Here is a 15,996-nt window from a genome sequence, read left to right on the forward strand (position 1 = left end):
AAACATCAAACAGATTGTTCTACAGAGCAATACTCACACGAATGTTTTACATGTTAGAAAAAGGTGCAAGATTTATTAAATCATGAATGTGATTATCAATTTCTAGACAAACAAAAAATATGCTCTTTTTGTAATACCAAAGTGGATGATCAAGAATATTATGAACACTCTGTCATAAGCTTTCAATATTATAAAGAACAACAAAATCAATATTTCAACCATATGATTCAAGAAGAAAAGAAAAATTTAAATTATTTGAATCTTTCTATTAATCAAATCATGAATGGAATGAAAAATTATCAAGAAATTCAAACTAAACAAATAGTCATCTCAAAAGAAAAAGAGCAAGAAATTAAAAATCTAAAAGAAGAAAATGTTAAACTTTATCAAACCCTTGAAGAAATGAACAAAGAAATGGCAGAATTAAAAATTCTCTTCTATGACAACATGATGGTTTTGGCAAATCAACGCGATACAGAACATCTCAAACAAGAAATAACAAAACTCAATCAAATTGTAGAAGAAAACAGCACAGAATTTTTAGCATTAAAAAAATCAATTCAACAAAGCAAACAAGTAAAACAACACATCTTTAAAGACACGCAAATCATCAAACTAGATCAAATGAATCTCAGACTACTATCAGATGAAGCATTTTATACAGAACCCGTTTACACATCAGAAGGTTATCGTTATCGTATAAAAATTTATACTCGAAGTACCAACGTAAACAATCTAGCCATTTACTTTCAATTATTACGAGGTGGCCTTGACGATGCTTTAAAATGGCCTTTTACCAAAAAAGTCAATTTGACCTTGAGAGATAAAGATAAATTTTTTGCTTGTACTACTACCAATGATAATTATCTTCAAATTTTAGACTCTAGTTCTTTTGATAAACCTAGTGAAGAATATAATGTGGCTGTTGGTTTTAACAATTTTATTACACATGAAGAACTAAAACAATTTATTATTAATAATAATTTATTTATCACGATTACTATTCAATAATATATTTTATGTAAAAAAAATGTCTTTTTTTCTCCTTTTTTATCTATACTTATTATACATTATTTTTTAGATTAACTAATAAAAAAAATGAATGCAATAGAAATATTCAGAGAAATCAGTCTAGAACTAACCATTGCCAACGTGAAATCCATCAAATTCATGCTTAGAATACCATTTGGAATCAAAGAAACTTTAAAAAATGGTTTGGATATTGTAGAATACTTTAAAGATAACACTATACAAAACGAACAAGGTCATATTTACGAATCATTAGAAAGCAAATTGGAATATTTACTTGTATTATGCAAAGCTATTCATCGAATGGATATTGTCACTAAATATAAAAATAAAATACCACGTTTGCCAACATACGAAGAAAGCATGATTAAAAATCTACCACCTGTTTATTCACCACCGAACGCAGTATATCCAAGTGCAGTCATAGAAGCCAAACAAGAAGAACTATTCCATTTTTATAATCCTATACCAGAATGAGCACAAGAACCTAATTTCTACTAAAAACTTTTTTTTTAGGAATCAATTAGTAGTTTTTAACTTGTATAGTAAAACCATGACTTGATTCCCAAACATTAATTTTTTATTGTATTAACTATTTTGTAACTTTTTTTTAGACAACTAATTAAAAAAATGGGCAGCAACTGGGCCATACTGGCGACATACTTGATAAAGAATTTACTTCACTTCACTACTTTCTACAGAAACGTGAAAAACAAATGAAACGAGAAAAAAAAGACATAAAAATGGACAAAAAAACAAGAAATCGTTGCCGTTATTTAAAAAACATTCGTTCTCACATTAAAAACTTTGAACAGGAAACACTGATTTGGTTTGACCCACAAGAACGACATTTTTCTTATTATCTTTTTGATTACGGCAATATTACATTGGATCACTTTAACAAATTTAGCCATGAAAATCAATCGCAACTTACCTTGAAAGATTTATGTAAAAGAACTTTGGCATATCGACGAATTTGTTTAGAATTTAAACAGTTGCAAAATAAAATTGTTTTTTTATTTGATAAAACCAAACTACCACTTACCAAATGGAAAAATAAAGATAATATTAGATTGTTTTTTTTATAGCTTTCATTCACTAATTCGTTTTGAATTTAATTCCTATTTGAATGTTAATAATAATCATTTATTATTTTTTAATCTTCAAAGACGTTATCTTTACAGATTATTTCATTTAGTTTTTACAGAAATATCGTATTTTGCAGATCCACGTAAACAACTAGAAATACATTTAATGAAAAAACTATATTGTTTAATCATGGAATATATAAATTGGTCAAAACAACAATATTTTTATATTATTGAACCTTGTTTTATTCGTTTTTAAATTGTAAATCAATTTTTTTAATTTTTTTTAGATAACTAATAAAAAAATGCAACTAGAAAGAAGCAAACACTTTTATGAATACGACATTATCCACATTGCCAGTTGGTTTATAGGCGAAACAAAAAATAACATGGATCGAGACATGAAAACGTTAAAAGAATTATGTAAAAGAAGATTAGCTGTTAGAAGAAATAAAATTGAATTGGAATTATTAAAAGATCAGCTTGGGGTTTTATATTTTCGTTATCCTGAAAACAGTTCTGATGATGATTTTTTTTATATTTGTGAATTTAGTTCTTTAACCGATCACAATTTATTTTTTTGGTTGCAAAAAAAAATTATATTTTCTTTATACCAAATGTTTAGATGAAACTATAATAATCATTATATTAAAAATGAAGAACTTGATTTTTTTTATAATTGTATTAAAAAATACATTCAATGGGCAGTTGATCAATATTATTATATTCATGAAAATAATTTTATACATTATAAAAATAGTATTTTATATATATAGCTAAACTATTAAAAAAATGGAACCAAAATGGAAAGAAAAAGTTTAGAAGAATACGATATTCGTTATGAAAAATTGATATGGTTTTGTCCACAAACAAGGTTGGACTATAAATACGAAAAAGTTCCTACTCTAAAATAAGTATGCAAAAGAAATATGGCTTACGATAGAATCGAAGCTGAAATCGAATTATTTAAAAAGAAACTCGCAAGTGTTATACCTATGCAATATTACGATAGTGAATATATTATATGGGACAAATCGAAATATAAATCAACAGAATTTACTCCTCGCTTTTTATTTAAAGAACATTTAGATTTTTTTTACAGACAAGCTCATTTTTTATATATAACACTTGAAATATTTTATTCACATTATTTTCAAAATTTTTTAAACCACTCTGAATATGATCAATTTTATATTTTATTAAAAAATTATATAGAATGGTCTTATCAACAATATGATTTTATTACTTCTAAAAAATTTGTCCATATGAAAGATATTATTTTATATTTATAGCAAAACTAATAAAAATGAAAACAAATGGATACGCAAAAAATCAAAAAACACCCGAAAAAGTTAGAAATCAAATGAAAGGTATATTTTTTTCTGTTTTTTCTTTTAATCATTAAATTTTTTTATTTATTCATCCTATTTTTTTTTACAGCAATGTATCCCTACTTTTTCAAACTGCAAAGAGAAAGTTTAAAACAGTCAAGAACGTTAAACGAGCGTTATTTTTGTATCAAACTATGTGGCATATGCCAAAGTTGTCAACTTAAAATTAATTTTGTATTTTTTATTTTAGAAATATATATTTTATCAATTTTTTCTCTTTTTTTTCCTTATTGTTTTTTATTTTTTATTCCTCTTTTTTTATACAACTTTATACTAACATTCTTTTTTTTCTTTAGATATAAAAAATGAATAATATTAATAATGATGAAAATTGGGAGTGCGAACTCGTGGCTCCAGCTTTCGAATTCAAACCGCCAAATTTAAAATTAAAAAGACCGTTAAAAGGACTTGATTATGAAAAATGTGCTAAACTAGAGCTAAAGAACTTAAAAGTAGAAAAACAACCAGAAGAAACAGAAGAAATATGGATATGTGACGCCCCTCCCTTTGAGCTGAAAGAAGAGTGGATATGTGACGCTCCCCCCTTTAATTTAAATTATAAATATTTTTATGAATAACTTTTTTTTATTTTTTAGCAAACTAATACAATGATTGAAAAATCAAATTGTGTGGTGAGAAAAATTGTTTTGTCAATTGAAGAAGCAATATTCGTTGTAGAAATGTCTAGAAAGTTTAACAAACGATTCGATGATGAACTCGATATTTACAATTCTTTCATCACGTTTGGAAAAAAACTTAACCCAAACATAACGTTTGAGAATTGGGCGAAAAAACACTACCCTATTTTCAGGGAACAAAATAAAATTAAATTGTAACAGTTTTTGATATGAAATTTTTTTTTTACACCTTATCCTTTTTTTCTGCGCATGCGCGTGACGTCGTTGACCTTTTTTACTCTGGGGAACTTTGACGTCATTGGGACCTTTTCTCGTGACGTCATTGGGACCTTTTTTACTCGGTTCCTTTTTTTTGTTCTCGGTTCTTTTTTTTTACCTCGGTTTCTCGGTTTTTTTCACTGTCTCGCTTTTTTTTAAACCGGTTTTTTTTTCTTTAACTCGGACGGCGTCTTAGACAAGAATTGTAACGGACGGGTGGTGTCTTAGATAAGAATTGTAACTTACATTATCATCAGGCGATGCTTTACTTAAATATAAAGATAAAACTATTTCAAGAAATGAAGCGAAACTACGCAGCCAAAGATATGCTATGCAAAATAAAGGGTGGTTTGTTTTTGATCTTTATTTGAATAATAAAAAAATATGGTATGAGATTTTCAATTATATAATTATTTTTAAAGTTTTTAACTTAATTTATTTAAACTTATATTATAAGTTGACTTAGGTAATACTTGATTTTACAATTAATAAATGAAATACAATTTAATTAGAGGTGGGCTGATTCCAATTCCACAGATTTAAGAAACCAAAATAATTAGGATTCTTTGCTTTTTAAATAAAATTGAATAGTTTTTTATTTTCTAAAATTTTGTCCCCACCTGATTTACACCATTCTATGTATTTTTATCACTAAAAAGAATTGGTAAAGATTAATCACAGAAAATAATTTGAGATTCGAAGTTGGAATATGGGTTGTAAAATTTTGGAATCGGATCATCTCTGAATTTAATACATTAATTTATTTGCCTAGCCTTATTATTATTTTTGTATTCAACTTCTTCTAAAAGATTATACCATAAAAAAAAGTATTAGTTTAAATTTAACTTGATGCGTCAAAACTACTTCAAAATGCTAACACCATTTTGTCCTGGTCAAAGTTGATCTTGGGTTTGCTTAAGGCCAAAAATAAAGTCCTTGGCCTTGGATTTGAAACTCTTGGCCTTGCTCTTTGCCAGTGTTGTTAGTCCTTGGCCTTGTCTTAAGGTTAAAAATTAAGGCCTTGGCATAAAATTTTTGTCCTTGACCTTGATTGTTCTTTTCCATGGCCTTCATAAAAAAATGCGTAAAATTAGAGAATTAAAAGTTTTCCTTGATTTTACATAATTAAATACGTAATTAATAATTCTTTATTTTACGTAATTACTTTTTATTTAACTTTTTTAATTTAATTTTTATTTAATTAACGTAAGGCAAAAATCTTTGGACTTGAAAATGTTTGTGTAAGTTTTGGCATTAAAACTCCTATTTTCGGTCTTGTAACATGTGGCCTTGGGCTTGTCCTTAGCCTTGGTCTTGTAACATGTGGCCTTGGCCTTGCTACTTTTGGCGGTGTTAACAACTCTGGCGTTGACGTTAAAATATTAGGTGTTTACCTTCCACCATATTTTATTGATTTCGGAACTTTTAGAGCATGTTTCATAAATATTATTATTTCATTTATTTATATTTACCTACAATGGACCTGTACTTATACAACGACAAATTTTAAAAATTTATACTATGCATATTTATTTTAATTAAAAGCAATCTATCTTTTATCACTAAATTACTACTTTTTTAATTACTTTATTTCTATTATTACACGTACTAAAAACTATATTATTTAAAACTTGGTATTTTTAATAGTATAGCTTTATTAACTACAATATTATATAAAATCTTTTCTCAAAGTGGATATTGTGCCCTAAATGCTTTATACATATACCACAACTGTAATAACATACTCTAATAATAAAAATAATTGTGTTAAGTGCAATAAGAGCTTGTATGTGTGATTTATTGCTCGAAACTTATATACTTCTTAAATGAAATTAAATTTTAAGGCTCATTATGATTTACAGCCATATTTTAGCATTGACAGCACTTATAGACTATAATAGTTAGTGTGGTAGTTAATGTTATAAGTTATGACTTATAGTTAATGGTAACAGCTAATATCAATATCATCCAATTATTTATTTTTGTGCAAGACAAGGCCTTGGTCATGAGCGGATCCATAGGAAGGGTATTTGGGGGTGATTGGGCAGCTTCCCTTCCTCTTTTAGATACTGTAGAATATTGTTTTTGTAAACCTATATATTAAAAACAAGTAAATTAGTGAGACTGTTTAGGTTTGGCATCAAAAAATTTAAAAATCTCCCTTTAATATAAGGTTTGACCTTGATCTTGCTCTTGAGACCGAAAATTAAGTCTTTCTAATTTGAAAAAACTTGAAACCAGAGTTATTAGAGTTAGGATCTATATATTGCTTATTTAATCGAATATATAGATTAGTTATATTTTTTTGTCAAGGTTTTTTCAGTTAAAAGGGTAATCTAAAAAGACCTTATTACAGAGCACTGCTGAAGTGCATTTAATAAGGAAGTTCATTTTTCCTAACTAGTGTTGCTTATGTATTAAAAATAAAAGTTAAACTATTTCATTGATATATTTATCATTTGATATTGTTTATTTTTCTTTTAACAAGTTCATTTATCTTTAATTAGAATTGATACTACAGACTCACAATGTTTCGGACGTTACATTATTGATGCTCCTGAAAAATTTTCAAATTGCTTGCCAAGGACATGCATCATAGATGGAAAAGAAAGTCTCATAGATGGAAAAGAAAGTCTTTTGGGAAATACTTTTTATTCGCTAAAAAGTATTTGTTTTTTTATTACTGTAAACTCCTGATATCTCGAACTATTGATAACTCAAACTTCTAGTAGCTTCAAGTGTTATTGCATTCCTGTTACTAACACTAACTTTCACTAACACTTTTCTGTAAAAATCACTTGATAACTCGAACCCCCGATAAATCAAACATTTGCCAAGTTCAATTATATATGTCCCTATTGCTGGAAATTCTGCTTTATAATTCAAACATTAGATCAAAAATAAATAAAAAATTTTAATTACAGGGATTGATTTTCAATTATTTAATTAAATTTGATAAATTTTTTCAATAATAATCGAAAAAACATTACTTTAAAACTGAGACAAAATGACCTTTTACATTTGGACATTTGACCTTTGACCTTTGGACATTTTAAATTATTAGACATTTTAACTACCCTACAGATCAAACTTTTATTTTTAAAATTATAATCCAATTTATTTTTACTTATCTGTAAAGCTTGACTCAGAAAATGTCCCGATAACTCAAACATTTGCTAAGTCTAACTAAATTCTTAGTCCCGCGGTAGTCTGAGTTATCAGCAGTTTACTGTACTTAATATCATTATAAAAATTGGATAAAATTATTATATAACGTATATAATATAGCTTTTTTGTTAAAAAAAGGATTTGCAAAGAATAGTTTTTATCACTCCATCAATGGTGAAATATAAATTTTATTTATATTTTTGTGGTTGTTTAAAAGTTAAAAAAATATTTTTTGATGCATTATTAAACTTTTTTTACTTTAATAATAACTTATAATAGTTTTAATGAGAGTTTATATACCCGGCGTCTACAATATTTGATAGCTAAATGTTATGAATTACCTTTTTTTTATTAGTTGCACTATTTAAAATGTTTTATCAGTTGTTTTTTTCTTGTTGTAAAATGATCCATTTTTCGTGTTTGCATTTAGCAAAAATAATAAAATAGTAAAAAATATTAGAATGACACTAAAATTGGTGTTAAATTTTTATGTCTACATTATTTCTGAACATATTTGGAAAATAGAATTCACATTTGCTATGCTAATTTAATTAGTCTTTGTAAGACTGAAATGTTTTAATAGCCCTGCACCAAAACAAGACAAAACTGATAAGAGAAAAAATTATTAGTGTTTTAAATATTTTAATACATAAAAAAAATTATGAGTACTCCTGGATCTAAAAAAAAAAACTCGTCTTTTGCCTCTATTGAGCGATTGATTTCCAAATAACATAAGAATCATATTTATTTTTAATGCAGCCCTATGCCAACTGCAATGTCCTTTAAAAAACTATTGACATATTGATTTATAAAGGACTATTATATAGGCTACTTGAAAATTAAATTGTTTTTATATTATGCAGAAATGTCTTTTTTTATGTAATCAAAGTGTAGTAAAAAGAACCTTTGAGTAGTAAGAGAGGATCAACAAAATATTAAATTTTAAGCTGTAAACATATTTTTATAACTATTTTGTGTATTTCATGTTGCAAAAGGATTATATTTCTATAAATATAAAGGTTATATTTGTAGTGTTTGTATTTCAAATAAAACAAGTTTTACTTTAAAAAAAGACAAAAAATATAAATTTGGGCTTATAATTTGATCAGGACTGTATAAATTACCTTGAGTATTTATAGGTGTCAAAAAAATAGGAGGAGTTTTCATCAAGGTAAGATACATTTTTAAATTTTGTTAACTCCTCAATTCGATTATTCGTTCAATTTTTGTATTTTATTCTACTCTTACATACTTACTAAATGAAGATTATTCACAAAAAAGTATATATATACACATATATATATATATATATATATATATATATATATATATATATATATATATATATATATATATAAAGAGAGAGAGATAAACATGTGTAAATATTTAGTTATTATTTAAATATTTATTTAGTTAAAATACAACAAATATTTTAACCAACAAAAAATTTGTGTTTAACAGTTTTAAAAAATATTTTTTACTTATCTTTTTTTTATTTATGTATTTAATATTTAAACTTGTATAATTTTAAATAAGTTTTGATTTTAAAATTTATTGTTTCCAAATTAAATCTTCTCATTGGTTTCTGAAATTACTATTAAAAAGTATATATAAATCAATTTGAGAAGATTTTATATGCAATAGCATTTTCAGAAGTTATTACTACTGAAATTGCTAATTACAGAGTAATAACTTCTATTTTCTTTCGTTTTTACAAATATTTTCGGGTTTTTATTAAGGAAACACCAGTAGATTATGTAATAATAACTTATTTTTTTAAAGGTTTAACATCCAGGGTTTCACACTTATACCATATGTCTATATAATCAATACTAGGGTTAGGACTATTGTAATTGTAATGAAAACAATAACAGTAACAATAATTATTGTTATTGTATTAACTTAATTTAGAAACGATAACAATACTTGTGATTTACAACTATTGTAATTCTATCTAATAATAAATATTGTTTTGCAATTCATCTTTAAAAAACAATAACAATATCTGGAAAAAAAAAGTATTGTAATGATCCATTACAAAAACAATAAATATTGTATTGTAATTCGTTTACAATACAATATTTATTGTTTAATTTGTAATACAAAAAGAATATATTATAGTAATAAAAAAAATTATTTTAGTGTCAAAATTTAATAAATGTTTTAATAGTCTAGTTGCCGACTATATACCCTTGTATATGTACCCTTGAAATAGGGTACAACTAATATTTAATGATTGATTCTATTTTACTGAAACATAATGGGAGGGGAAAAGGTTGCCAGAATGGTAAATTGAGCAACTTTAAATATTGAAAATCCAAGTTTACGGGATCAAAAAAAAAGGAAACCACCATTTTTCTGCAAATGAAAGGGATTCGGCAGACCTAAGACAGCGATTTAACATAAAATAAGTCCTGAGAAAGGCAAAATAAATAATAAAAATGAAGTGAATAAATATCTTTAAGTTTAAAAATTACAGAATATTTTACAATAATAAACGGATAATAATAAATGCTCATTAAATTGCCCACAAATGCAAAGTCCAGTTACTTTTGCGTTCGGCGCGTATAAATATTCCTTGTGGGCACGGAACGTAAAAAAGACAGCTTTTAAACGCCTTTTGAACGATTTGGACGTCTTTTCAACGTTCAAAAGACGTCTTCTTTAGGTCCCGTGCCTACTGGGTTAACAAAATGAAAACTGGCTCTATTAAACAGTCGATGCAATGTTTTGATGCTCGACTCTTACTTGCTATTTTTTTCAGATTCAAAATCGCTTATGTGTTTTGAGAATCAAAATCGCTAATGTCTTTAGAGAACAAAAGTAAAATTAGTTCTTCCACGATCATACGTTATACTCTAATACTGTGTGGAAACGTCTTTCCCCAGTGAAAATGCGCACATGGGATACGCGTGGATTTTTTCCATATGTAACCCATGTGGGGATTATTATTTTGTCCCATGTGGGTTTTATATGGTAAATCCCACATGGACTTTATGTAGTAAATCCTACATGGGATCTAGGCGGAAAATACTACATGTTATAGATCTTAAATGCCACATATTTTAATCCAAATGGTATATAAGTAGTCAATACTAGACAAATGAAAGTCCGAATGCTTCTATGAAAATTTTAAATTCTTTTAATTTAAAAATTACTTAAATAGTAATTTAAAAATAATCATCAAAGCTTTCAAAAGGCTTAACTTAGTCTGGTATTTGCTACTTTATCCCATTTGGTATTCAAAATGTGTACCATTTTTGATCTTTTACATGTGATAGTTTCCACCTATAACCTATGTGAAATTTACCTTAAACTATTATGACGAAATTTTATAAAATTAAAAAACGCGCTGCAAAATGAATTTATTTTAAAATAAATGCTATTAATCAATACATCCAAAATGAATATTAAAAATATTTTTTTTCTTTTGCGATTTACACGCCGTTTTTTGTCGATTGAATTAATTAAATCGTTTCGCATAATACCAAGGTTTTTAGTATCTTCTAACTTTCTTCAAACATTTTCTTAAAAACGAAGTATAAATACAAATATATATATATATATATATATATATATATATATATATATATATATATATATATATATATGTAAAGAGAGAGAGAGAGAGAGAGAGAGAGAGAGAGAGAGAGAGAAAGAGAGAGAGAAAAAGAGCAATTTTAATAAGGAACCTTATTAGTCGAGCAGTTTTAATTATTAGCCAGGTTGAAGTCATTAATGACTACAATATTTCACTTATAATTATTTCCTAACTTATTACATACAATGACTAACGTATTATGGGTAATTGAACACATATTATGCGTAATGAGCTTGAACCCATGAGGAGAATCCTGAAAAAAAGTGATCAATTAGGACAAGTAGTTAAACAAAAAAACAAAAACAAAAATGTAAAAACCTACTTTTTCAATGATGTAGACGTTGGGTGCAATAGCCACTGGATGCAAAAGTATCTTTACTTTTTCGTCACACACACGGCCTTCTATAATAACAGGCCTTGACATCGCGCAAAATGCCGTAAAAACTGAAGACCGATTAAACTTTCACTTTTTCTTATATTGATATATTTTTATATTAGGTAGGGTGTAATGGCAGTCTATTTTTCTAATAATAATCTCTAGTAAAGACGGAAATATAAAAAGAAACCAAAAAATTGTTGAAAGATAATCATATTTTTCGTATTTCAAATTTCATTAGGAATATTTATGTAATAATAAATAGTATTAACAACAAGCAGAACCATAACAAAGTATATATCAATATATTAGAAAGATAACTGTATTTTTAATTTTTTTTGCTAAAAATGGTAACAATAAAAATCACCGACAATAAAAAACACCAACAAAAGTTGGTTCAAGCAAAAAAAAAGTTTTATCAATATATATCAACAGGGTAAATATATACAAATCCAAACATATTGAGAGACACATAGACTAATAAGAAAATAAAAAACATAACAAGTAAATAGCATAATAAATTACAAAACTAATTTTCACATAAATTATGATAGCTTTAGTATTTTGGGAGGGGTAATTAGTGAGTAATTCTTTAGCAGAATATTAGAATATACTCTGCATTGCTTTTTTGCGATTTTAAATTTATATTTAGCAGCAATGAACTGAAACTGAGTAACACAAAATGTTCTGCATAAAGGGTCAGTAACACCTTGAAAAAAAAAAGCAAAATATTGACCATTAGAAAAAGTATCAGAAGGAATTTCAAGTCCGCCTCTGTTTAGGCTATACAGATAACTTCCATATTTATAATAATAATTGGTAGAATCATCATAAATTTTTATTTCGCTTTTTTGCACATAGCCAGCTATGTAAACTATAGCCACTAATGTAGATTTATTAACTGAGCTTTCAAGATCATGTATATTATCCAGAAGTTCTTTTTCATCAGTAGAAATATCTCTAAAACATGTCACAAGTATGACCATCGATACCATAACAGGAATGTCAAGTTGTAATATCAATTTAGTATGTTGAATATTAATTTTTTCAATTACAGATTAAGCGTTTATAAAGTAAGTACCTCCAGATCTCTGTCGAAGCTTAGAAAAACCTTTTTTAAGTGGATCTGTTGAAAACCAACCTAATTCTTTCTTCCCAAAAAACAGACAAACAAAACTTTACAGATTGTCTCTTTATTGGTTTTGGATGAACTGATTTAGCTGTAAGTTTAGAGAGTTTAAAAAGACTATTACAGTCAGTTTTATATAAAGTTTCTAAATCACTCCACTTAGCCAAAGCCAGTTCTTTATTGTTCAAATATTGAAGTTCGCCAGTCTTTTTTGTCAACCAATTGTTTTGTATAGATTTTAAGAGATGCACATAATCATACAATAAATATATACCTGATGTTGTTAAACATGGTTTACTATCAACTGTTTTAAACATTCCAAAAAATCTTTGATTTACACGGTTACCATCAGTAATTATTACCAGTGTCTAACTATTTTCAATATTATTTATCGTATCAACAATGTGTTGACATTGAGCAAACTGAAATTCAGAGGAAAGATTTGCAACAGGTTGAGCTCTACATATAAATTCTGGGCCTCCAAAAAGACATTTAATCATAAATGATAAAATTGTTTTAGCTAACTTTTTAGGGTACTTTACTGCTTGACCAAACAAAGCACCTCTTTGGTAAAGTAATGAAGCTTTGACATATACCTCATCAATTAGTAGTAGGAAGTTCTTTTCAATGGATTTGAATTCATAAAAATACCATTTATGAAACTTAGGTCCTCCATTGAGCTTATTTTTGAAGTCAATCGTGTTAAAGTCCTTATACTTGGCAACTTGTAGTCAATACGCAAACAATCATATAAACTTTTCGCATAGCAAAATACTCATATGCTCTTCATATAATATCTGAAGTAAATAAAACTTCACCAACATTAACTTTTCTCATAGCATTAAGGTGTTCGAATAGAATATTTGACTGAAACGAACTTTTTTTATTTTTAAAAAATCTAACTGCTTCAAATAAAGCTGATTTTGTTTTTATTAACTTTAATTTGTTTACAGCTAATGAAGAAACATTACAAGTTGTGCCATTATGGTTAACTACAAATGAATAATTATTGAAAATTACTAAAATAAACAATGGATTTATTTTAGTAATTTTCACTTACCAAGTTTGTACATTTTTGATCGTATGTGTAAACTTTTTTTATTAAGCTGGAAAACAATACATCGTTATTATCACAAAACAAAGATTGAATATCGTCAAATATAAGTTCATCCTCTTTTAGAAAATCATTTAACTCATCTGGTAAAATGCTTCGAAAACCGCTTGAAGTTACAGTTTTTCTAACTTTACTTGCCGGTGTGGCTTAACAACTAGTCGGAATATTTTTAAAAACAGATGGTGGGTTTAAAGGTCGTTGCTTCCCATATTTTCTTTTAAAAGGTGCTTCATTTGGCCAATGCAGTTGACATACTGCTGTATAGTCTGTAACAATAAAACCAGTTCTTGGAATAGCTTTACTTCATCTTTTTCTCTCCTCTATATTCTTCGGGAGTTTATAAATTGATATTTTGGTTGGGGTTGAGTATTGATATTTTTGTTTTAGTTGTAATTGATATTGTAGTTGTAGTTGTATAAATTTATATTTTAGTTGTAGTTGAGATAGTTCGACTTGCAAAGAGATACACATCATTTTAAAGACATTTTTAAGGCATTTTAATTATTAAAAAAACTTATCGTTAGACAATATTGTTACCTTACAATGTTAATGCCTTGAACCTTACAACGTTATCGTCTTGAAGTTGCGCTATCTAATTTATAAACCAATCAAATTTTAAAGATTTATTAAAAAAGCGCGAACACAAACTTTCGTCTAATGTTAAAAGATGAAAATGTAAACAGAGTATTAGGAGTTGGCCTTCAGTTTAACAACTTTGTTGCGCAATGTCAAGGCCTGTTATTTAGAAAGCGGCGGTCACACATAACATAATATTCTGAAACTAATAAACAAACATCTAAGTTTCTATAAGTAAATTTATTCTTTATCAATGCCTTCATATCCTACCTTATTTTCATATCATAATCTATTATGGTATAATTTATATAACATATCACAACAATATTATTAAATTTGTGATGTTCAATTATCATATGAACATTCTCTAACATGTTTATATGATATTTGAATATAGTTCTTGAGTATATTATCTGCAAACAATTGACTGATGCAAGTTCAAATATTGTCCAACCAAGCATGCATAGGACACTGCAGTGTCCAACAAAGAAATGCTGGTTTGAAAGTCAAATTTTCTTTATTAAAAAAAAATATTAAAATAGGGGGGAGATAGGAAGGTTTCTGTAACTTTTTTTAGGCTCTGAAACTTTTAACTTTATATATAATAAGGTTCATAAAACTTAAGGGACTTACAAAGCACATTAAGAAACAAAAACAGAATATTTACAGAAATTTTTCAATTTTTAATCTGGAGTACCACAGTATAATTGGAAATAAAGTCTCTGGGTCCAGTATTCAAAGTAATATGATCTAAAGTAATATATAAATTAAATAAAATGCTTCAAAATGCATGCAGTTATACATATAACTCCTGATAGTTAACTATATGTATAACTAGTTATACATAAAATTTATTATATAAACTTATTTTTTAAGGATATACTTGAACAAATTAGTACCAATTAATTCAAGTTCAAGATTTAGTTCAAGTTCTTATTTGTTCATTGTTTTTTCACTATTTTATATTTATTTGTTCAAATTTGTTAACTAGTACTAATTCTTACTAAAGTAAGAATATTTATAATTGTTTAACGTGATTTTATTAGTAACTTAATTTTACTTTCAACATATTTTGACAACACCCTTTTCATTTTAAATGATGAGAGCTTTACTTTTCTATTGATGTTAAATTTATTACGTTTCAATAACTCAGATTGAATCTTAACTGAATTATTGTAAGCTTTGTAAGGGTTTGTTGTATATCAAATGGTGTTGTAAATAAAGTAAAAAGAATATATATATATATATATATATATCTATATATATATATATATATATATATATATATATATATATATATATATATATATATATATATATATATATATATATATTTATATATATATATATATATATATATATTTATATATATATATTTATATATATATATTTATATATATATATTTATATATATATATATAGTATTTAGGCTATGGGATCATCCATAAATGATGCCAGTAGATAGAGGGGCAGTGTGAGTTTAACAATAATTGGCAATGGGGAGGGGATGTTGAAACCAAAATAATGTCAATTAAAACATTGAAATAAAAAAAAAAGTAAAATATTTATTTAAAAAAAGAGTGAAACAATTTATGCTAGCTATGAGCAGGTTTTAGAGGTATTTACAT

The 15,996-nt window shown here is 26.4% G+C and overlaps 1 protein-coding gene across 1 annotated transcript; it reads left to right on the plus strand.

The window, feature by feature from the left end:
- The first annotated feature begins 222 nt into the window (after positions 1-222).
- LOC136079184 (TNF receptor-associated factor 5-like) lies at positions 223-1,011 on the plus strand. Its single transcript, XM_065794906.1, has one exon. It carries the CDS (start codon positions 223-225, stop codon positions 1,009-1,011), a length of 789 nt encoding a protein of 262 aa, XP_065650978.1.
- The last annotated feature ends 14,985 nt before the right edge of the window (positions 1,012-15,996 follow it).

Source organism: Hydra vulgaris, chromosome 04, assembly GCF_038396675.1.
Source record: "Hydra vulgaris chromosome 04, alternate assembly HydraT2T_AEP".
In the NCBI taxonomy this organism is placed as follows: domain Eukaryota; kingdom Metazoa; phylum Cnidaria; class Hydrozoa; order Anthoathecata; family Hydridae; genus Hydra; species Hydra vulgaris.

What these genes read in the sequence shown, in the direction of transcription:
- LOC136079184 (XM_065794906.1), top strand. Translation starts at nt 223, where the DNA reads ATGATTCAAGAAGAAAAGAAAAATTTAAATTATTTGAATCTTTCTATT.